At 39.3% G+C, this 24,585-nt stretch overlaps 1 protein-coding gene across 4 annotated transcripts in view; it reads left to right on the top strand.

The window, feature by feature from the left end:
• myo3b (myosin IIIB) overlaps positions 1-24,585 on the top strand; it is a 76,883-nt gene that overhangs the window by 16,714 nt on the left and 35,584 nt on the right. For all 4 annotated transcript variants that reach the window (XM_086091837.1, XM_086091839.1, XM_086091838.1 and 1 more), the window contains 15 exons: positions 208-273; positions 3,981-4,136; positions 6,481-6,565; positions 6,656-6,772; positions 7,891-7,995; positions 8,076-8,159; positions 8,255-8,457; positions 9,755-9,853; positions 9,919-10,033; positions 10,120-10,246; positions 11,639-11,849; positions 12,532-12,679; positions 14,212-14,365; positions 14,457-14,545; positions 14,851-14,980. In XM_086091837.1, coding sequence (XP_085947963.1) covers positions 208-273; positions 3,981-4,136; positions 6,481-6,565; positions 6,656-6,772; positions 7,891-7,995; positions 8,076-8,159; positions 8,255-8,457; positions 9,755-9,853; positions 9,919-10,033; positions 10,120-10,246; positions 11,639-11,849; positions 12,532-12,679; positions 14,212-14,365; positions 14,457-14,545; positions 14,851-14,980 — 1,889 coding nt within the window. The remainder of the gene's footprint in view (positions 1-207; positions 274-3,980; positions 4,137-6,480; positions 6,566-6,655; positions 6,773-7,890; positions 7,996-8,075; positions 8,160-8,254; positions 8,458-9,754; positions 9,854-9,918; positions 10,034-10,119; positions 10,247-11,638; positions 11,850-12,531; positions 12,680-14,211; positions 14,366-14,456; positions 14,546-14,850; positions 14,981-24,585) is intronic.

The following is a 24,585-nucleotide window of genomic DNA, read 5'->3' as shown; positions in this document are numbered from 1 at the left end:
CTGCCAAGTACATACCGAGTCACTTACGAAGCTGGACAGCCACCAACTATTCCCCCAAAGTCCCTCTGAGCTTGTGCCAGCCATCATTTGTCAGCTGACTGAAGATACTTTGCTTCTGTCATGTCACTGCAAGGCAGTCAGTCCAGTCTTGACGACCCAAAAAGACGATGATTGATTTTGATTTTTCTTTTCGGATTTTTCTTTCAGAAATCCCTCACCCACGTTGCAAAATCCGGAGCAGTGGTGCAGGAGCTTCTGCCATTTCATCGGCCAGTAAGTGTCATCGAGACTTTTCGTTACTTTCTGCAGGGATCAGTAGTGGGACGTGACTGGTTAATCGACCACATCAGCGCTTTTAAAATAGGCAAAAATCAGCCAATTGTTTTTGCCAGTTTTTGCAGATTTTTAAGACAGAAATTCAAACCATCAAACCCTCAGCCCGCCAAAAAAGGACAACAACAACAAAACAATACTAAAAGACCAAGTAATGTAAAACAGTCAAAAGGCACAAAAAAAGAAGTTCATCCATCCATTATCCCCAAAATTTATCAAAACTAATCAGCCGATTCATCGGCTATCAGAATTTTATTCTGCCAAATATCGAAATCAGCATCAGGCCAAAAATAAATAAATAATCTGATTCGGTCATGCTCTAATCAATAGTCAACAGCCCAGACGAGTTGTCTATCTCAAATTTGTCAAGCCAAAAGTGGATGGCAAAACCTACGACGGCGTATTAGGGTTACGTATAAATATTTTTCTATATTTTCTTTTACTTCAGCTCTCGTTTTGAATCTCATTAGATTGTGCAGGAGTGTGAATGCTTCAGGGACGGGCATACTAATTGTTAAATCAATTTATTGATTATTCGGAATTCCTGTAGAATAGATTGTTGATGAATCCTGTCTCAAAGCGAAATAAAGTGCAACCAGCGAGGTGCTGCTGATTTGGTCTGATCGATTTTCAATCGACTACGTTTAGATTGTAATGTAAAGGAGAACACGATGACAACTATTAGTATCAACAGCTACAGTCTCAACTCCTTTAGGCAGCATTATTCTCATTCTCATTTTGTTTATGTGGAAAACGACACACTTTTACAATTTTAGAATATCTATGAAGAACATTAATTAGGATTTTGAGTTTTTAATCCCCCCCCAGCATTGACAACAATGCGCATTTAAACGCAACAAGATCCTAAATTGATATTTCCCAGGCAGATTCTATCAACCTTTGGTGGCTTCGTGTTCATTGACTTTTCATTTGTGTAAATCTGCCACAGGGGAACAAAGTCATTCACGTGAGTTATCACCTCTATCAGAGGCCAATAAATAACTTTTCATTCCCTCGCTAACGCCGCGTTAAAGCTTACAACATCAATGCTGCCTTGTACCGGCTGCTCCAAATATATAACCTTTAATGTTTGTCTACTACACATAAGTGTGCCGGTCAAAACGGGAATGATGGAATAAGAGTCCATGTGAGTGGATAATTATTTGATGGTTAGTACGCGAGCAAATGACAAATAAATACTGCTTTGTATGATATTGATTATTCAGGACACAGTCGAGGAGTGTTACACTTTTAATACTTTCCACACGACGCTGTGTCATTGCAACCATTTCCAAGAGGATCCAAGCCCACTGGATTGTGTGATGTCACCTCAAGCATTCATCTCATCAAACAAACAAAGCTCAACAGAGTTCAATGCGGGGAGGCCGGACAATGTTATCAGACCATGCAGACCGTTTGCGAAGCCTATCTTGGATGTGTGTGTACATAAACGTGCGTGTAGGCTGTTTTTTTTTTCTCCAGAATAATAAATCCATCAGCCGTGTCTGCACTCGCGCAGGCAGGGAGCTGACTCGCGTGACAAAGTGGCTCGCCGTTCACAATACCGCTAGCGCTAACAGCGGCAAACCTCGGCTGCTTAATGTCCTGACACTAATGAATTCACGGAATTAACTTTTTTGAGAGCACCGAGAAAAAAAAGAGGAGAAAACGGAGATGAGGTGTTTTGAATTAGATTGTTGTTTACCTGCCGTCTTGTGTCTGTTTGGTGTTGTAAAAGCCTCACAGGTGAATGAACAACATAAAGGCGGATTCCCTCTCTCAATATTAACCAGAAAAAAAAAACATGTATATATTAATAAAGCAGAAAATAGTGTCCAGTGAACTCGAAACCTCCCCTTTTTAGAGACTAGCGCTAGCTACTGGATGTGGCGGCCATGTTGGCAAAAGCATGGATATTAGCTTAGCATCGCTGTAGGCACACAGCTCAAAAGGAATGACATGACCTATGGCTGTTGTTTAATGGAACAAAGTCTTGTCATGTAGTATATGTTTCTTGAACGTGCTATTTTTGGTACAATATGCACTTGTGCTTTTGTCAAGCCTTTCGCTAATGGCTAGGTGAAAAAAAGAAGCGCGCTAACATGAAAGCTAGCTAGACATTATTATCACTCTTACAAGCACCATTGGGGGGACTTTTAAACTATTTAAACAGTTTCAATGTTTCTTATGTTCTTTACAGTCATGTTGTACTGTAGTTGGCATTTTTAGCCCACGAAAAAAAAAAACCTCAACGGACAATTCGCTTTAACGGAAAACCTCTCCCCCTTATTAGTCCGTTAAATTTAGGTTCCACTGTATATGTGATATCTTCACTTTAAAATGGCGGTTTCAATACAACGAGTTTGAATTGTGTCATTTAATGAAGAGGACAGCGTCTGCTTTTGTGCTATATATTGTTGGTATACCAGCTGGGACACTTTTCATGTTTTGTTACTGATGTACAATGCTAATGTTACTGTTCAGTTTTATTATTTTCACTGTTTTGGCAGTGTTTCCTCAACTTTATTGAGTCAAGGCACATATTTTACGTTTTACAGCACCACCAAAAACGAGTCATACTCATAAAATGTATATATGATGGTTCTTTGAGATAGTTTAATTTGTTCTGTGACTATGTCGGTAACACAAAACAAAACACCTTTATCTGAAATCATGTGTCATATTAGCTGTTTTTGTGCTCAGGCCAAAGCCCTGTCTAATATCAAAATAGAGCTTGTGGTAGCAAGTCCATTTGTTAAAGTGGGATGAGGAGTCCATAGCTTTGTCTAATAGAAAGAAAGTGATTTGCTGCCATCTGGTGCTGTCCAGGTACCACCCTGATAGCCAACAAATACAGTAAAAAAAAAAACACACAAAAAAAACGCTAAGGCGGAGTTTTTAGCCCTAAAAAGTATGTTTAATGGTACATACACCTGAACTGTACTTAAACAAATGTCCTGTACTCGAGAAGTACAAAACATACTGTACACGAACAGTAAAAAAGTATGTACAATATCAGATTTAAAACAGTTTGAATGAGCTATTGCATAGCTAAAAGCTTCATTCTTATCGCTTGTGTTTCATCATTTAAATGTTGTACATTTTAATTGGTATTCTTTTCGCATACCACCCCTCGAGAAACAAACAAAAAAAAAGTTTTGTGCAGTGTTGTTGCATAACAACTGCGCATTTACGACTGCCCAGTTGTGACAAAACCTTTCTGCTCCTCCTTTTATTTTCATCGTAATTGTCTGTTATATGAAAATGTTAAGTAAATGAGTGATTTGAGCCAGAAGGTGTCCAGTTCGAACAGTTTTACATAGCACGCGCATAAGCCGTAAAGCAATGCTCAGGCAAACACTGGCACATCTCAGATAGGAAGTGCTGCAGGGCCCCCGCCCGGCAAGGCTTGTTTGGACTGCGGGGCCGCCATGGCGACAGCGGCCGTGTGGCGCTCTCTGACCTGATTAGCCACTCACACTTTTAAGGCGCTCACCCTCTGCTGTTAAAAGTCTGTCGAAGCGACGACACATCTGTTAGCGTGCCGCAATGTTCAGGTGATTTCGCACCACCGCTCAGCTTACTCTGCACTGTGACTGTAGTCAGGTAACAATGTCCTTCTTTTTTTTTTTTTTTGTGCCCTCGAGGTGTCTGATAAAGGATTTCGAGGCACGTCCATCGGTGACTCACCTTCTGGAGCATCCCTTCATCAAGCAGGCTCACGGCAAAGATGTGGCCCTTCGACAGCAGCTGGCGGCTCTCATCAAAGAGCAGCAAGAACTGGGATGCGCAGCCAAAACCAAGTAAGCATTTTATTTTCATCTGTATTTGCTCTCATTGAAGACATTTGAACAAACAGGACAAAGCTGAACCTTTCCACAAAACTCACCTGTGATCATATTTTACTCCAGTAGGGGGCAGGCTCTCATCTTTTTTGTGCTTATGGATGATGAGAAGCCTAGTCAATGACGTCACAGTGTGTGATTTTAAAAAGAAGTTTAGGGGAGTGTGACTAATTCCGTGCCACTAATTGTTGCCGACTAACCACGTTTTAATAAATACACTCAAGCAAGTGGACTTGGCAGACATTAGAACAAAGAATAAATCTATCTGATTGTGTGATGTCATTTATGTCATCTTTAATATAAATACTGGGTTATGGTCTGTAAAGATTTAAACAAGATCGTTGACATTATTATCATAACAAAATGCCTTTTGGCACTTTTGCCTACAGTACTTAATGAGATACAAAAGTTAAATTAAATTGATTTTATTTTATGAATTTGATGAATGTTAGTTACTTACTTACTATGCATATTTGAGGTGCGACTATAAATCGACAACTTATTGATTATCAAATTAATGTATTATGATATTTTGATAGTCTAATAATCGCTTTCATTTAAAATGATCTAAATCTTTGGAATTTCAGTCACTCAACAGTAAATTTTCCCAGATTTCTGTAATCCTCCATGAAAGCAGAGTGATTAAATTTGTGTTAAATCAAAATAAAACATTTAATCAGATTTTAATTCGGTATACAATCAAGATGTTATGGACCAAACCAATAACTGAATACTACTTTATTTACTTTTCTTTTTTAATAAAGGGATGGAAATTAAAATGTATTTATATATATATTAAAAAAAAAAAAAAAATATATATATATATATATATATATATATATATATATATATATATATATATATATATGATTCATCTACAAAATAATCAACAGAATAATTGTTTATTAGAATTATCATTAGTTGCGGTACCCTAATATATATATATACATACAGATATTTTGATAAAATATAAATTGCATGATTCGTGATATTGGTTTGCTTCATGTAAATTACCAATTGTTTATTTTATGTAGTGGCACATAAACAAAGATGCCTTGGCACCAAATGGACACAACATTAGGGATCTCGTTACAAAATGAGCCTTTACTGCCTTTTAAAAAGCTAATGTTCACTTTAAGACTAATTGATTTTTGACCACTGCAAATGAGAATCACAATAATAGTAAACCTGATCAACTAATACCTCTTAGGCTGTGTTGATCACAACTCGGCATATATAAAGTGGACTCTTTGATGCGTCTCGTGCATTGCATCTCATTGAATTGACAGCCATCTGTCTTCCGCTTAAGAAATCCTGATATTTGCACTGCTTCCCCCTCTTGAAGGCGTTTCACTGAGCCTGCCCTTGACTGTTTTGATGTCGTGCCAACTCTGTTTACTCCCGAGAGCATTGCAGCCGCAGCCTGAGCCTGATCTCGAAATTCCTGTCCTCAGTGAAAGTGGATAATGGGATTAGCAGCTTGTAGGGCGAGAACTGGGCTCGCCCGGTTTAGTCTCTCGTGCCACCGATCGGGCGCACAATGAGTCCAGATAAGAAGAATAAAGACACGGAGGAGTTAAAAGTAGCTGCTGTAGGTGCAAAATTGAGATCTTCTTCAAAGCAGTGGAACAGCAGAAGTCGCATGATGAGCATTCACTTGATCCACCGCTTTTGTATCTACACGGCTGCATTTGCACTCCTTTCAGAATATGGAATAAATGCACAGGCGGAGGCGAACGCTTGAATTCTCACTAGACCAAGATCAAGACTTTCACTCTAGGTTATAATAACATCTATCATTCATTACATGCGATTTTTAAAAAAAATAATTGTCACTGAAGTTTTGAATCTTGAAAAGTCACCAGGAAACACCCAATGCCAGTCTATTAAAATCCATTAAAAGAGCTTTGTCAATTAATTCAATTGTTGTGATTGAGAGCTTCGTGACCCTGACGCCATTGGATGGTTCTGGCGTTCCTAATATTGTGGCCGGCGTGTCTCCATGGACAAGCGGGTACATTTGAATGCCTATTTCACACATTCTGATCCCCCTTGAGCGTTTCACAGCTCCACACTGACCTTATACCCACTGGGGGCCTTTTTTGTGCTGTGAGGAATCCAAATGAAGCGCAGCTGGAGTGTCTGTTCACTTGGCCTCCCCGGGGAGGACCGCAAAAGGGCTTCACGCAGAGGACTGACCCATATGTCCCATTCAGCCTGCTCAAAAGTGCACTTGTGTAATTTGATGGTCACTTAAGAGCAGCCTCCGGCGCGATCACGTCCTGGCTTTCATACCTTCCAGGCACGAACGGATCAATACTCGTAAAACCCTCATCATAGAGAGCAGTCCCGATGACGATCTGGTCAAGCTGGAGTCCTTAGACGAGGTGAGATTTAAGGTGTTTTTCGCAATGCGCATCGATCGGACACGGACGGAATGTTCCTTGAGGTAACGTGTTCTACCCTATTTTCTGCAGGAGAGCATTATTGGCCATCTCCACAAGAGGTATGGCGATCTGCAGGTGTACACGTACGTGGGCGACATCCTCATCGCGCTCAATCCTTTCCAGAACCTCAGCATCTACTCCCCGCAGGTTGCTTATACGCTCGAGTTATGTTTCACTACCTTTATTAAGCCAAGGCATGTTTGATGTTATACCGCCAAACAAAAAATGTCACAAATAGTATTTATACTCTAATGCAGGTCATGTAGATTCTGTTGTTTAGTATACTGCACCAGGATACAAAAAAAAATATACAGTATTAACATTTATCTTTATTTTAATTAATGACAGTTAATTTTCAAGAAAGGCCTATGTATCCCAATGTCGTATTTTTCCTTAAAATGTCATGAAATTAATGTCAATTTTATATTCTTCTAATTCATGGTTCCTGATCATAAAACGGCCACTAGAGGGTCAGGAAAAGTCTACTACGAGAACAAATGGATTTTTGGGGGGATTAGATCAGAGGCACTATAAATGGTGGCAGATGCGTGCTGAATCTCTTAACATAAATTTGAATGGGATTGGTAATTCTGAACACGGCAACATCCGCAGTTATAAAAGGGTGTGCACACTTTTGCAATCTTATTATTTCAGCTGCAGATCCCCCCCCCCCCCCCCCCGTGTTCCAAAGGTCACAATAATGGTGGGAGAAGTTTATAAATTATTTATCTTAGTCACCTTTTATTTATTTTTTATAATCGTAAAAACGTGGCATTTGAGCAGGTGTATAGACTTTTTATTTTTATTTTTTACCTATTGTTGATAATAATGATAAACAGAAGCTATCTCTCGGCCCTGGCATTTTGCCTTAAGCCCACCGGCGCGACCCAGTCGGACACCTGCCTAACATGTAGTTCTGCCACTGATGTTTCAGTTTGCTATTCATATTCGAACTGGATTAACAGACTGGTCCCTCTAAATTGCGGGCCAGTCTCTTGGGGTAAAATGTAGGGAAATAATAATGAAAAAGCACTGCATCGGTCCCAAAATAGGCCGGCCCACCTGGCATCTGCCCTGTATTTCAGATGACCAGTCCAGCCCTGCACTGAACACTAGCTCTTCATCTATAAATAATTCTTTGTTTTATTTTATTTATTTTCTATCACTTTCAACACAGCATTTAATGTAACTACATTTATGTTTACATTTCTCAATAAAGATATTTTTCTTTGCATCTTGCGTATAATTTGACCGTCTCTTTGTAGTTTTCCAAGCTGTACCACGGCGTGAAACGGGCCGACAACCCGCCGCACATCTTCGCAACGGCCGATGCAGCCTACCAGAGCATGGTGACTTTCTGCAAAGATCAGGTACATAACACTTCATAAAACTGAAACACACTCTAGCAGGGATTCTCAAATTTTTTCAAATTTCTTTCTTTTCTTTTTAGTGCATCATCATCAGTGGTGAGAGTGGTGCCGGCAAAACTGAGAGCGCTCATTTAATTGTTCAACATCTCACCTTCTTGGGGAAGGTACAGCATCTTGGTTGCAATAATTGTCTTAACAAGAAAGTACCTGCAGACAATACACACAAAGCATTGAAAAAAAGACATTCTGACGTCTTCAGGCAAACAATCGGACTTTGCGTGAGAAGATCCTGCAGGTCAACCCTCTCGTGGAGGCCTTCGGGAACGCCTGCACGGCAATCAATGACAACTCCAGCCGCTTCGGGAAGTACCTGGAGATGAAGTTCACGCCCACCGGAGCCGTCATCGGTGCCAAAATGTCCGAGTACCTGCTGGAGAAGTCGAGGGTCATCAAACAGGCCATGTTAGTGCCATTCATGCTTGACACGGATTCAATGTTTTTAATGAAAGTATTGATTGGTGCCAAGGAAATATATTGAAATAAGTTGAAAAGCTAGATTTAGACAAAATTTGTGTTCTTTCACCATCTTGTGGCGTCTTGGTGCCAAAGAACTATGTTGGAGTGAGTTAAGTGCAGGCCTTTTTATTTTATTAATTTGTTTTTTACATAATTGTAGTGCTATGGTGCCATCTTGTGGCATTTTGGTGACAAGTAACTTTATGGATATGAGTTGACTAACCTTATTTAGACAAAAGTAGTGCTTTGTCACCATCTTGTGTCATCTTGTTACCAAGGAACAATATTGAAGCGAGCTGAGGAGCTTCATTTCGAAAAAGTAGTGCTTTGTCACCGTTTTGTGGCATCTTGTTGCCAATAAACTATGTGGAAATGAGTCGAGGAACTTCATTTAGACAAAAGTAGTGATTTGCCACCATCTTGTGGCATTTATAGGCAATTATGAACCTTTTTATGGAAAAACATCCGTCACTCATGGATTTTCGGGATTTGCGGCACGTTCTGGTATGCATTAATTTTCATTTTAAATAACTCATTCACTGCCATTGACGTCAAAAATTAATTTGAACATTTTTTTCCCACTTTTGTTAACAAGAGTAAAACCTAAAAAAAAAAATTACATTTAGTATAGATATCAAATTTGGGATTAATCGTGAGTTAACGAGTGAAGTCATGCGATTAATTACGAAAAATTTGAATCGCCTGCGCCCCTCGTTTTTAATCATCTTCTTTTTTTAAAGTATTTTTTTTAAATAATCATTTCTTTTTAAAAGAGAAAAAGAAAAAAGAAAAAATTATTGGCGTCAGGCGATTAATTTTTTAATCATAATTAATCCCATGACTTCAATAGTTAACTCACGATTAATCACAAATTTTATATCTGTTCAATATGTACAATAAAAACAATTATAGGTTTTTATACTCTTGTTAACAAAAGTGGGAAAAACTAAATAGTTCAAATGAATTTTTGACATCTATAGCCGTCAATGGCAGTGAATGAGTTAATTGGCTAATGGTTTATGTTTAAAATTTTCAATAAATAATATGACATCAAATTATTATTATTATTTTATGGCTGAAATTAAACATTTTGTTGACATGTTTTACAACCTTTTTGAATTTTCCAATTTCCTGGCCCATCTGTTCATTTTAAAACGCAAATCTTTAAATTTAAAACACAAAAAGCTGCCATTGTTATTTTTCTTTTCTTTTTTCTCGATCTGTCACTTGTGTTTTCTTTCAGGGGGGAAAAGAACTTCCACATCTTTTATTACATATACGCCGGCCTTTACCACCAAGATAAGCTGAAGACTTACCGGTTGCCAGACAGGACAGCTCCCAGGTTGGTGCTGCATTCAACGTGCTGTCAAGTTCCACGATAGAATGCTAATATAGCTGATTGTGCAGGTATATTGACAATCAACACTGCAAAGTCATGCAGGACATTGTCTCCAGCAAATTGTACAAGGAGCAGTTTGAAGTCATCCAGGAATGCTTCCGGAACATTGGCTTTACCGAAGAGGTATTTTAGCCATGAACATTCACTGTTGCTTCCCCCTCGCAGATGTCAGTTCGGTTGTATCACCTCCTCTTTCTACTGTATTTTAGGAAGTCAACTCTGTTTACAGGATTCTCTCGGCCATATTGAACACTGGCAACATAGAATTTACCGCCATCACGTCCCAACACCAAACCGATAAGAGTGAAGTGCCGAACTCGGAAGCCTTGGAGAATGGTGAGATGTGACGGTTGCTCATCCAGTTTAAAGACTTTTTGGCAATTGAATTTTGAACATTAAAAATGATCTTTATTCATCTTAAAGGCATGAAAAAATGTCATAAAAGATATCACACTTAGCAGAGATACTGATCATTAAACGTATTATCGCTTCAGACATGTTTTGCTCATCAAAGGAGCTTGATTGTAAGTTTTGCTCTGACCGACCAATCGGAGAACAGAAAAATGCTGACATCATCGAGAGCCAGCTCACTGGCCATGTGAGGACAAATCTGAAGTCTGATTCAAGAAATATTCCCTTTGCTAATATACCTTAAGTATAAGATACTGATTCTGAAGGCCCTGGGCAGATTAGATTAACATGGTAACATACAGGAGCTGAAATCTCATTGGACAAAAAAAATAAAAAATAAAATAAAAAAACACTATTGGAAGCAGTGCAGCTTAGAAAAATTGGTAGTAAATGAATATAATTTCATGGAGGTAATATTAAAGTTAAAAGCGACACAACTCATTTAGCCATTTTTAACAGTAAGAGATATTTTTACATATTTTTCATGAACAATGAATACCTTTAAAAACTGATTTAGGCACTTGTTGTCAACTGAAGATGACATCACCTGTGCTGAGGAAATAGATAACGACCAATCATGGCTCAGTTTGCTGACCAAACCCAGAAAACAGGCGAGCCGTGATTGGTCGTTACCTATTTCCATCACAGGTGATGTCATTTTCAGTCGACAGCAAGGGGAAAAAATTGTTTATAAAGGTATAAAATAAATAAATAATGAAGTTATCAAATTAACTCATTCACTGCCATTGACGGCTATAGATGTAAAAATTTCATTTAAACTATTTCTAGTAGTTTAAAATATTTTTTCCACTTTTGTTAACAAGAATATGAAAAACCTAGAAAAAAATATAGTACATTTAGAACAGATATCACATTTGTGATTAATCGTGAGTTAACTATTGAAGTCATGCGATTAATTACAATTAAAAACTTTTTAATTTAACCGCCTTTATTACTTGATTACAATTTTTTATCGTAATGAATCGCATGACTTCACAATTTTTTTTTTAATATCTGTTCTAAATGTACAATAAAAAAATTCTAGGTTTACATACTCTTGTTAACAAAAGCTGAAAAAAAATGTTAAACTAATAGAAATAGTTCAAATGAATTTTTGACGTCTATAGCCGTCAATGGCAGTGAATGAGTTAATTCTGGACAAAATATTAACTTTTCACTGCTGAAAATGTCTCAATGAGTCAAGTAATCCCTTTAAGTTATAAATGTAGGTCAGTTCTTCTGATATTGTTTAGAAAATGAAATAACATAAAATACTCCCTTTTGGCATCTCTCGAAGTCTTCTTTGTCCGTGTCCAGCTGCTTCCCTGCTCAACATCGGGCCCGAGGAGCTCCAGGAGGCGCTGACCTCCCAGTGCGTGGTCACCAGGGGCGAGACCATCATCCGCACCAACACGGTGGACAAAGCGGCCGACGTGCGGGACGCCATGTCCAAGGCGCTGTACGGCCGCCTGTTCAGCTGGATCGTCAACCGCATCAACACGTTGCTGCAGCCCGACATGAACATCTGGTGAGCGGGCGGGCGCGCGCACACGCGCGCGCGCAGGTGATGAACATCCGCGCGGACGTCCTCCGCTCTCACAAAGCGCCGGTGACCTTTGTAGAAGTCTTCAGAGCTCAATGCAAACACGCAGAGGAGAATATAAATGCGAGGCGAAAAAAGAAGTTTTAATAAATTTTTGATAACGATTGCGTGCTGTGAAAATAATCTTCAGATGATTAAAAAGACTTCAGAGAGACTACAAAGAGGCTGTTCATTGATCCGAAAGAGTTCCTTCATAAATATGTGCGTCGTACGTCAAAGAGTCTAAAAACGAGATCCCGTCTCTTCTTTATGTCTTATTGCTATTAATAACCAGATAGCGATGGCAGAAAGTGACCTCAGAGGAGGACACATTATGACTAACTGATTCAAGCACGACTAAGCACGCTCTAGTATTCAAAGTTTGTACATCTTGCAAATGACTCAAGGTTAAATCAATACACAAAGAAGCAGAAGCATTGATGATGCGCCGATTTATTTATAAATTTTGTCTCCTCCAGCCTTGTGTTTATGACTTCCCGGCAGCAGGCGAAACATTATTTGGGTTGAACTTGGATTGTCATGAAAGTTTTATCAACACAAATGGCTGCTGGGATTTGCTCGCTGTGTTCTAATAAATTTGTTTGTCCCGCTTTTTGTTGCTTTGAAGCGCCGCAGAGAGCGGCATGAATGTGGGAATCCTGGACATCTTTGGCTTTGAAAACTTCAAGAAGAACTCCTTTGAGCAATTGTGCATCAACATTGCCAACGAGCAGATCCAGTTTTACTTCAACCAGCATATATTTGCCCTGGAACAGGTGAGGTTGACGTCAGACCCGGCTTATTCAAAGTTCGCAAATGTTCGCCAAGAGTTTGCATGTTTTTTTCTTATTTTCTTCCTTGCGACAAGAAAACACTTTAAAACTGTTTAGAGATCCATTAAAACGGTTTAGAGCACGTTTAGGAAAGGTCTTGACCTTAAGCGAACCCTGACGTGAAATCAACATTCGCTCGCGTCAAACGTTCGCCCCTCAATGAGATACAATTTGAGCAGGGGTGTCAAAACGGTATTAGCATTAAGCTAGCAGACTTTTTTTTTTTAAGTTATATGGTTAAATTATGGTAAATACATAACAAATTCTCTTTGTTTTATGTTTAAGCTTCAACTTGGAATGGCAACAAACTGTTTGAAGCAAGCGCTTTGCTTTTTTTCCCCTTTTAAAAAAAAGATTTCTTTACTGTCTGTGCCACCCCGTTAGCAATCGTAACACAAGTTTTTGCTGGAATAAAATAGTTTTTAGCATGTTACATAAAGAAAAGGTGATTTGACCTCCCTTTCCTTTCCATTTTTTTTGTATTTGACCTTTAAAGTGTTTAAAAGTAATAGTTTACTTCAGGTCTCTAAATCAGCCGAGACATCTCTTGTTGTGTTATCGTTAGCATCATTGCTAACATTGCTACTAACATCATTATTTTTTAGTTTGTACCATCTACAGTACAGTACATGCCTTAAAGTGACGTCATCATCTTTATTTAGCCTAAAGTTGGTTGAATATCTATAAAATTGGCTAAGAAGGGAATTATGAAATGACAAAGCACTGCCAAATTTTGACCCTTTGTCAGACACATTGCACATATTAGTAAATCATTTAAACAAATAGCTCAATGATCCCGGAATGTTGTATAATTGAACTATACAACACTTAAGTCTCAGTACTCCCAAGCAAATGCAGAATTGGCACTTAAGTGGTCACCAAGATTGCATTCCAGGAGATAAAGACATTTAACAACACATGAAAATACAAAACCTGTTTATCTTTGAAATTAGTCTGTTCATACTGCGCCATCAAAACGACTAGTCGGACCTTTCTCAACTATTATTACATAATTAAGCCTCAAGTGATTGCAAAAAGTTTCTTCTCTATAAATACTTGACTGATGTAGGCCTCGTGCTCAGCGCAAGAGGGACTTTTATTTGGTGTGCTTGTCTCCAGTATTGTTGTACACATCCACTGAGTTTATTAATGATTTATACATGAGGATGGTTTAGATCCATTGGTTCCACTTTATTAGTCAAAATATATATTTAAAGCAACTTTTGATGTGAAATTAAATAGATGCAATAGTATGAAAGGACTCTGGGTTATTTGCAAATTGAAATAAATTATGAATAAGTAAGTGGCACTATTTGTTAGTTCAGAGCTGTGTTATGCATTCAATAAGAGACCGTATTATGCTGTAACTCGGGCAAGCTGCATCTGTGTGTTCCGCTTGATGAGAAACTTGCACAAATCATATTTGTTTAATTGGGTCATTTGGAGAACTCATTAGCGGCATTTCCGGCTGTTAGATGGAGTACCAGAGCGAGGGAGTGGATGCCAGCCTGGTGGAGTACGAGGACAACAGGCCCATCCTGGACATGTTCCTGCAGAAGCCCATGGGTCTCCTGTCCCTGCTGGACGAGGAGAGCCGCTTCCCGCAGGCCACGGACCACACGTTAGTGGGTGAGGATGCAGATAAACACCTAAAACAGCAAAACAACGAGAAGGTCCTCTGTTGGACATCAAATATTTTTCTGTTGCGTCATGTTTGCAGACAAGTTTGAGGACAATCTGCGCTGCAAGTACTTTTGGATACCGAAACGTGTTGAGCTTTCTTTTGGGATTCTGCATTTTGCTGGAAAGGTATTAAATGACTCTGATCATTCATTGCCATTGACGGCTATTGACGTCAAAAATCAATTTTTACTGGGCTGGCTGTGAATGAGATACGCGTCCTTCCTGTGCAGTTTAATCGGCATCTATGACTTGAAGTGGCATTTTTACCAATCAATCAATATCACTAATACATCAGAATCAGACAGCCAGCTCACAAATGTAGCAAAAGTAATGAAACTCTGAGGTCTTATTTAAATTGCCCAAACGTTTTCAAACATCCATGCCTTTCTGTGTCATTTGTGTGACCATCTTGTGATCATCTGACACTTCAGGTGATGTACAGCGTGAACGGGTTCCTGGAGAAAAACCGAGACACTCTCCCCGCAGACATCGTTGTGGTGCTGAGAACCTCGGAGAACAAACTTCTGCAGCAGCTCTTCTCCAGTCCCTTAACTAAAATAGGTATGATGCTAGTTTTAATGGTGAATATAGACACGCGAGTTTTGAGCAGGCACATCACTCACCTGCTGAGCGCCTTAGTACATTTAGTCATGCATTTATTTTAGGGGTGTCAAAATTATTGCATTCATTTTGAGTTAATTTAAAGTTCCTTTAACGCCATTTTTATTTTTATTTTTTACACGCGATTAATGACCGCCCCTTACTTGGAAAGCCTGTAGTGGGAGAATTCTAGTCGCAACGCAGCAGACACATCCATGTCAAAATTTAGCAGTAATAAATTTAATAATAACGCATATATTTGTGGAGACTGGGGTCAAGTTGTGTTTTACAATTTCAAAAATGTGCAGAATTTCACAAGTTACTTTATGATTAGATAGCTGTTAATATGACAAGAAAAATGCACTGAAGTGTCACCAATGTCTTACAAATGCATCTATGCCATCTAGTGGCAGAAAAATCACTTCAAAACAAATTAATATCACACTCGTTTTTTACAGTACAGTACATCTTTTTAATTTAAAACTCTTTAATCAATGACTAAAAGATCCAGCCATATTTCTATTAGTTTAAAAAAAAATCCACTCTTATGTTAACAAGAGTATGAAAACGTATAATTTTTTTTCATTGTACATTATGCATTTAGAACAGATAAAATTAGTGATTAATTGTGAGTTACCCATTGAAGTCATGCGATTAATTATGATAAAAAAAATAATAATCGCCTGACACCCCTAATTTATTTCTGTATTTATTTAATTATTTATTAAGCAACCCCCGTTTTTCATCCAAAATTCTTATGTTGTTTGTCTGCGCTTATTCAAGATGTGGCAATTGTAAGCAGATTTTTGGGTCCGCTGTATTCTTTATCCTCTATGAAAAATGGCTGATAATACAGTCGTTTACAGTAGGAGAAGTATTACTATTGTTTTTTGTTTGTGTCTGCATGACTGTAGTATTATGCTGCCTCCTGGTGGCCAAGGCAGGCACAACAGAAGGAGCAGCACAATAAACTGGAGTGCAGCATTAAATCATGAAGCAACATTTATTTTTAATTCCTTACATACTATTTGATTGATATGTTTTTATAAAGTACAATATTATAGAGTGCCATATTCCCTTACTAAAAGCACACACACAAAAATGTTTTGGATGGGGGGGTGGCTGGAACGGATCAAAATTCATTTCCACTTACTTCAATGTGGAAAGATGATTTGAGATGCAAGTGTTTTGGTTTACGATCATGGTCACGGAAACAAATTAAACTCTTATCTCAAGCCACTAGTGTATCAGGAAAGTTTCGTCTGAGACAAAGTATTGCCATACAATGGCCGTATTAGTGTGTGAATTGTGCTGTCGTCTGCAGTCTCCATACATGTGCAGGTAAGTGGGTTTCTTAAAGAGGCGGAACCCAGGCGCCTCCTGGTCCCCCTTTTCACTTTGAGCCGCTGCGCGCCGTCCTCGGATAAAGCCGCACTCGCCGTTATCTCCGGAGAGGCTCAGCTCTCGGCGGCGCGGCGCTCTGTTTTTATTTTCACTAAGCTGTCCCCCTTGGATTCCCACTGCTCAACGCTGGGATATTTTTAAGATAAGGGTTTCCGAATACCCAGGGGATGAAGAAACAGTATTTAGTGAACACAAAAGCAACTCTTCCACACCTCTTTTCTGGCGCTTTAATGACGGTAGTAATGTGCTCGTCATTAGCCTCGTGGTCACCGAAATGCTCGTAGATGTGTTCAATTATTAGCTTTGCGCTACCGCCTTTTTATTTCAGCTAAGCCGTGATATGTGATTTACTTTCTTTTTAAGGGAGACCGTAAATGCCCGCTTTCACTCCTGGTGGCATTTAAAGAAAAGCTTTCACCCACAAAAGACACTTTCGCAGAGACTCCGGTGAAGATCTCAGCAATGTGCGTGTAAACTTCAAGTGCTGCTCATGCACAAGGGAGCCTTCAGCCGGCCCTTTTTTCTCGCAATTAACGGCTTCACAGGAGAACAGCCCATAAACGCACAAAAAGAACTGAATGCAGACTAAAATGTGCTGTAATGTTTATTGCTGACACTGTGTCAATTAGGTCTAAAAGCCTGTTTATTTCATTTGCTGCCACTTTGCTTTTGCTTTGCCCTTCTTTCTCAAGGAGGCGATCATTCAAGAAAATTAAAAGCGGCCATTCTTGTCTGATTTCGGTGGCTTCCAGCCGTGAGCAAAAAAAAAAAAAAAACGCGTCCCACTTTTCACATTTTCACAGCAGATGTCGTAATATAACATGGAGTTGGAGGTTCAATTGTCTACAGTACTTTGACTGATCAATTATCACTCTAGTGGAATGCAATTTTCAAATCAAAAAAAGCATCTATTTGGGGGGGCGGACCTCCTCTACATTTGAGTCATTCAGAAAGCTTTATTTTTATGTTAACATAATACATGTGAACTAGAAAAAAAATAATCACATATTAAATCGTAATATTGAGGGGGAGGGGGGATTCAGATTATTTTTCAAAATCGCTCAGTCCTATTCCAAACCCATTTTATTTATTTAAAAAAAAAAAACATGAAAGACTTGACTGTTTTATCGCTCCCAAAAAAGATCGTCCAGCATTTCAAGCGAGAGATACGAAGAGAATGGAGTCTATTCTTCAGGGTAAAATTTCCATGGGTAGGGGAGGGGTGGATTAATTTGCATTTTCCCCCATATTATAGATTCGCTGTTATCTGTGAAATTAACATTATCTGAGAGGGGGGAATCCGATGAAATCTGTTTTCTAAAACCAGGGTGGCTGCCTCCTCACAGTGTCACCACTAGGGGACACACATCCTGCAATTATTCATCCTGGAAAGTCACACTCACACATGTATGCAGTACACACATCAAACTGGACTCATTAATTCCCCTCATCGCCTTATACATTAAAACATTTTCTACCTGCTTATTCTGCATGCACGACTCACGGTGATGTTGCGACTAATGACACAGCGGGAGAACAGTGGGAGGTCATTGATGGGGGGGAGGGAAGGGGGGGGGGGTTTTTGAGTGGCGCACAATGTGTTTCCTTAAAGCTCACACATGTGGTGCTGTTTTGTCAGAGGAAATGGGAAGTCTTTGCATGGACAAATTCCTGAGAGCTCGGATCAGGGAGATCACAAAGTTGGAATCGGCCGGAGATTGTTCGGGCCTGCAAAACCTGCGGCCACTGCGTGTGTGCGTGTTGCCTTGCGACTGCCTGGCTCTGCTGTTCAGTCTGCAAATACACACTTTGGGGTCGAAAGTAACCCAGATTGGGTGCTATAGATAACCCAACGCTGGGTCCAAAAGGGACTGAGCCAATGCTGGGTTATTTATACCCAGCACATTGGGTTGAGGGTTTGACTCGGCATGTTGGGTCAAGATCATGTTCAGCTCTTCAGCCCACCCAAATCTAATCTACAACCTAATCTGCTGAGTCAAAAAATAATTGACCCAACGTTGGGTAAAAGTAACCCAATCTACAAAAAAATCAGTATTTTATGCTTGCAGTTGCATTTTTTTCTGTTGAAAAATTTGGTTGTGCGTTCATTTTGAATTTATTTAAAATAATTTAAAGTTACTTTAATGCCACAAAAAATTTTTTTACGTGCGATTGACCGCCCCTTACTTGGAAAGCCTGTACTGAGGTAATTCCAGTCGCAACGCAGCAGACCACGTCAAAAACTCGGCAGTAATAAATTTAATAATAATGCATATATTTGTGGAGACTGGAGTCAAGTTGTATTTTACAATTTTAAAAATGTGCAGAATTTCACAAGTTACCTCATGTTAAAGATTAGATAGCTCCTAATTTAAAAAAAAAAAATGCACGGACCTGTCACCAACGTCTTACAAATGCCATCTTATGCCATCTAGTGGCAGAAAAATGACCTCAAAACAAATCAATATCACGCTTTACAGTACAGTACATCTTTTTAATTTTAACTAATTTTACGAATTATTATGAAATTACTGTATCAAAGACTAAAAGATGCAACCACATTTCTATTAGTTTAAGATTTGTTTCCACTTTTATGTTAACAAGAAGTATGAAACTTAGGGAAATAATTTTTTTATTGTACATTTAGAACGGATATAAAATTTGTGGTTGTTAAAACTACTAACAGATCTACCGGTATGCAGATTTTCATCCACTGCGGGTGAGTCTTAACAAATCCAACTCACTCTTGCGATCTCAAACCTATTCAAGAGAAGTCAGGGGTTATAAAGTCAAGCTCATCGAGTGTGTTGAAAAATCTACAAAGATTCCGTGTAAAGATGTGACAGCTGTACTATGCCCCGCTTCTCCTCTTGTCTCTGTCCATGTTAGGAGACCCTTTCTATCCCCTTTGTGTGGAAATGACAGGCTTCATCCAGCTATGACACATTTGACGCTTTGTTCTCTCGCAGTGAAACTTTTCTTTATATTTGTATTCCAGAGTCTTTCTAAAAAAAAAAAAAAAAAAAAAGAGAGAGAGAAACACTCCCAAACTGCTGCTTTTGTTCAATTTCTTCCCCAATTTAAGTGGTTATTGGGCAAATGTTTGCCGTCAGCAGTGTCATTCCGCCGGCGCCGGCTCCCTTAAGTCACATGGTGGTGCAACATCCTTTGATAAGCGCAACACTGTGTTGTGTCATTTAAAGCCAATTACGCCACGCGTTTTTTATGATTGATCTGCTCTGACAGTGGCGGATGCCATTTAAATCAACAGCCCCCCCCCCCCGGAGCCATCTCCAGGCGGGTGGGGAGGGTGTCGGCGGCGTGGGTGACGGTGGGGGGGCGGTTCACGGCTGCTTTAATCTCATTTGCTTGGCTGCTGAGTTGAGTTTCCAGATCACGTGTTCAAAAAGAGAGCGGGAGAGCGGCGACTTTGAGCGTCTTGCTCACTCAGCTAACCCTCGCCACTGCGATTGTCCCCCGTGTCGACAGCTCCATCCCCAGCTTCTGAAGTTTACAAGGCGCGCACTGGCAATCATAAAAGCGTGCAGGGAGGTGTCACATTCAACGCGGGATTGCTTTTTAATCCCGCGCGCATGGACTATTCTTGTCAATAGAACCCCAATACAAGTGCCGGCTTGAGCTTTCTGTTGCCCCCTTTGGGATTCTTGCCAGGTTTGATTTTCAAAGTGAACACTCGGATGCCAACGATGGCGTTTTCTCAAACTATAACACTTTCGCCCCCCGAAACACTCTTAGTGCTGTGTTAGACTTGGAAGTGCACGCGAAGAGCAACATGATGAAGGACAAATGTTCTGATTCTGAATTAAGGCTACATTTACACAGTGGCAGGAAGTATTGGGCACATTGCCCTCAAAAAGTAATTAGTTATAGTTACAATTTATTTAATCTAAAAAGTAATTCCGTTATCAGCGGAGTTACTGCTTCGTTAAAGTAGGTAGTTACTAAACAAAGTAACTAAAGTCACTATGATATTTTTCTGTTGTCTGTGTCGCTGACATTTTAACCAGCAAATCAGATTGCCACGTGCTTCAATGGGGGAAAAGTAATTCATTAGATTACTTCATTGCTGCAAAATGAACGCCGTTAGTAACACCGCTATACTTTAACGCCGTTATTCCCAAATAGGCCATTAACTCATTCACTGCCATTTACGTCAAAAATTAATTTTAACTATTTCTATTAGTTAAAAAAAAAAATCCACTTTTGTTAACAATATTAAAAAATATATATTATCATTTTTTTTTGTACATTTAGAACAGATATAAAATTTGGGATTAATCGTGAGTTAACTAGTGAAGTCATGCAATTAATTACAAAACAAATTAATTGCCTGCACCCCTCACTTTTAATCATCTTATTTTTCTTTTTTAAAGTATTTTTTTAAATAATCTTTTCTTTTTGAAAAAGAACAAAGAAAATGAAAAAAATTAGGGGCGTCAGGCGATTACATTTTTTAATCATAATTAATCCCATGACTTCACCAGTTAACTCACGATTAATCACAAATTTTATATCTGTTCTTAATGTACAATAAAAAAAAAAAAGGTTTTCACTCTTGTTAACAAAAGTGGGGAACATTTTTTAACTAATAAAAATAGTTTAAAATTTTTTTTTTTACGTCTATAGCCGTCAATGGCAGTGAACGAGTTAATTTGGTAACTGGGCCTTCAGTGGGAACTTAATCCACATCTTAATACTAACACTATCACATCATCGTTATAGAAACCTTAAATAGTCAAGTCAATTTTATTTGCATTGGGTCAATTACATCAAGCTATCTCAAGGCATTTATGGTTAAATATTATACGTTTTAAACATGTGCAATATATAAGAAAACCAAATAAACACTACTCTACATCAGATTCTGATTTATTGGCAAAAGATGTAAAAACCCGCATGGAATTTGCCCTCACAACCCGTCTGAGAAACACGAAAAACAACAATGGGACAACCAACAGAGGGAGACAAAATAGGAAGCCTGGCGTTATGCTAATTAGCGCCCCAAGTTTCTTAGATGAAAAACAAGAAAACATGAGGAATTTGTGATGGGGAAAAATATATAAGGCCCAATCTGAACTTCTTTAAAGGGGAGCACAGTATGGACCTGGAAAAAAAAAATCTCCATACATGAGACGACTATACAACAGAACTGTAAGACGTGCACATGTGGGACGGGGGTTAGGGAAAAATACAAATGTCACATGATATTCGTTATGTGACACCTTAGGCACTGATGTCATTTTCAGTCAACAGCAAGTGGCAGTAAAGGGAAAATGGCCGTCAGATAGATAAAAACAGGAGGATTTTTCTGCTTAATTTATATTCCACAAACACAATGTTAATCAAAATGCCGTGTTTAGACTAGTGTGGGTGCATAGAACATATTACTCTATTTTTTTTCTTGACTTGACCTTCCCTTGAAGTGGCCTGCCCTGACCTTTACTTCCCCTCACCAGCTCTCTTCTTAGCTTTTTCATCATTCCCCGTTTTTTTTTTTTTAATCTTCATTATTAGATACTTCAAGAACCCCCTTTCCCCACTGTCAAAGGACAATTCTTCCCTTTTTCAGGCTCGTCTGTGTTTGAATTCTAATAATCCACCTCATTAGAAAAGTTCCCGTCTGGATCTAAATGAGAAGGTCTTCATTCAAGCCGGACATCACAGGTGCTCCCTGGGTTTCATGTCTCAGGAGGCAGACATCTTTGAGGATGCCGACTATTAACCCGCGCTCTAATCATCTCGTCAGGAGGGGATAGGAAACCCGCTAGCAAGAATGAATTAATGCGACCCGCCGAGGAATACAGCAAGAAAGCGCGCGAGTGTCCATTTGTCAAGGCTTAGGTACCACCGTTGGAGTTAGCGCGGCGGCTGCGCAGCCCCCCCCCCCCCCGCCCCCCCCCCTTCATCTCGCCTTGATGGTGTCACGAAAGTGAGAGGAGGCGTGAAAGCGCAGTGACACTTGGAGAGCCCGTTCCACCCGCAGCCGCTAATTCATCATGACAAATGTGCTCAGATGATCTGGCCCAGCAGCGCTAATGGGGAGAGGGGAGAGCGCGCTTCATTTGCACAAGACCCACTCCCAATTAATCCAAGCAGCTTTACTCTGGGCTAATTGGAGCGGGGCCCTTCCTGCCCCGTGTGTTGCGAATATATCCGACACAGTTAACCCGCTCCTCTTCTTTCTTTTTTTTTTTCCCCCTTCTTCTTTTTTTTTTTGCATGTGTCTCTGATTGTTTAATCCGATCTGAACACATGACTAATTTCACCAGTATTTACACTCTTAAGGTTGAACGTAATCTGTTCTGGGACACTAGATGACCTCTCATTCATTGCACTCTCCAAACCACTGGGTTATATGTAACCCGGATTGGGTGAAATAGCTAACCCAGCAGTGGGTCCAAAAGGGACAGAGTCATGCTGCACTCTAAAAACAGTTGGGTCAAAAATAACCCAATTCAGGCTCACAAATAGACTATAACTTGGGTCAATTTGACCTACATTTTGGGTTATTAATTTCACTATACAAATGACTGCTTAAACTATTTGGGTAAAAAAAAGAAAAAGAAGGTTATGTTGGGTCAAATGAAACAAACCCCAAAGTTTTGGGGTTATTCATTTGACCCTACATGCTGGGTTAAAATGAATAACCCAAGCAAATGAATAGGCAAGCTTTGAAATTGTTTTGGGCTTCCCGTCTGCCCCCTCTGTGTGTCTTGTTGTGATGAAATGAATAAACCAAAAACTTTTGGGTTGTTTTGTACAAGATTACCCAATTTTGGCATCTTGTAAAATAACCCAAAAATAATCATTTTGTGACCCAAATAGTTTTTTTTGTGCCTAACTGTTTTTAGAGTGTACTCAGTACATTAGGTTGAGGATTTGATACAACAATGGGCAAAAAAAAAAAACAAATAAAAATACCCATGCTGATGGGTTAAAGCTACCAAGTAATGGGTTAGCAGGATATCAGTATAGCTGTGGTTAAAATTGATCAACATTTTTTAAAGTTCAGGAGCAACTTTCCCCTGTCAGGGCTCGCCACAGGAAGTCAGTTGCATGGTATGTTTGGTGCCGTTTTTTTGTTTTTGTTTGTTTTACACTGGACGCCCTTCCTGACCCAAAATACCCATTTTCTGTGGTTGGGCTTGCCCATCAGTGTCAGCGGTTACCCACTCATCCATCAAGATTGCCACCAACAATTTCTAAGACTATTACTTTAAATTGACTTTAACTTTACTACACAACAAAATTATCTAAAATGGCCACCAGTTTCAGCTGCTCATCCCGTCCAAATCCAAGCTTCAATCCAATTTGCTGGATCAAAATATTGAACCCTAACTTGAGTGAAAGTAACCCAATCTGCTCATCTCAATTTACAGCTTCCCAGCGAGTGGGTTAGGAAAATAATAATCGGTCTTCAGAACTCATCTTAGCAGACATTTTTATCCTTCGGCTTTTAACTCGGCATGAGACCGCAGTTGTTTTAGCGCTTTATTGTTTGAATTGTTTTCTATCTTGTGTTTGATTTAAATCTATTTGCAGCACTTAGCGCCTGCTGTGGTTGTTTTTGAAGTCTGTTTTAAGGCCTTTTTTGCCAGAAATCTTGAGGCCGTTTGACTTCAGAGGTTCCGCTATATTTGAAGTGTTTGCGGTACCGATAACGGATGAATGCTTTGTTAGAACGTAGAACCCTATTTTCATATTACCAGAGCATCTTTTCAATGGCCGAAATGAAAAAACGTCATTGGGAGCTGAAGTGGCATAAACTGATAAGGATGAATAAAATACACAGTCAGCAGATAATGAAGTCGGAGCGGCGCTGTTTGCGAGCTTAAAAAAAGACTGTTTGATTCCCTTTTCAAGTGCGCTCACTTGCGTTGTATGGCCCTTGTTGGTGTTTGGTATCAAAACAACCTGATCCACTCTTAATGTGATTGTAATATCTGCATTTGATTGACATTTGTCATACAATCTCGGATTGAGGAGCAGGCACTGATCCAGTCTTTCAACATTTGCCGCAATCTGCACTTGAGATGCGTCACAAATACAAAGAAGCTCACCGCGTGCGTTTGGGCAATTGTTGCCCTGTCACTTATGTTTCGTGTTCCAAAACTTACAAAGGTTTTTCCTCATCACCATAC

This window comes from Leptonotus elevatus, chromosome 12 (genome assembly GCF_054856555.1).
Source record: "Leptonotus elevatus isolate MCC_2025b chromosome 12, RoL_Lele_1.0, whole genome shotgun sequence".
NCBI lineage: Eukaryota > Metazoa > Chordata > Actinopteri > Syngnathiformes > Syngnathidae > Leptonotus > Leptonotus elevatus.
This window is presented reverse-complemented; position numbering and strand designations above follow the sequence as displayed.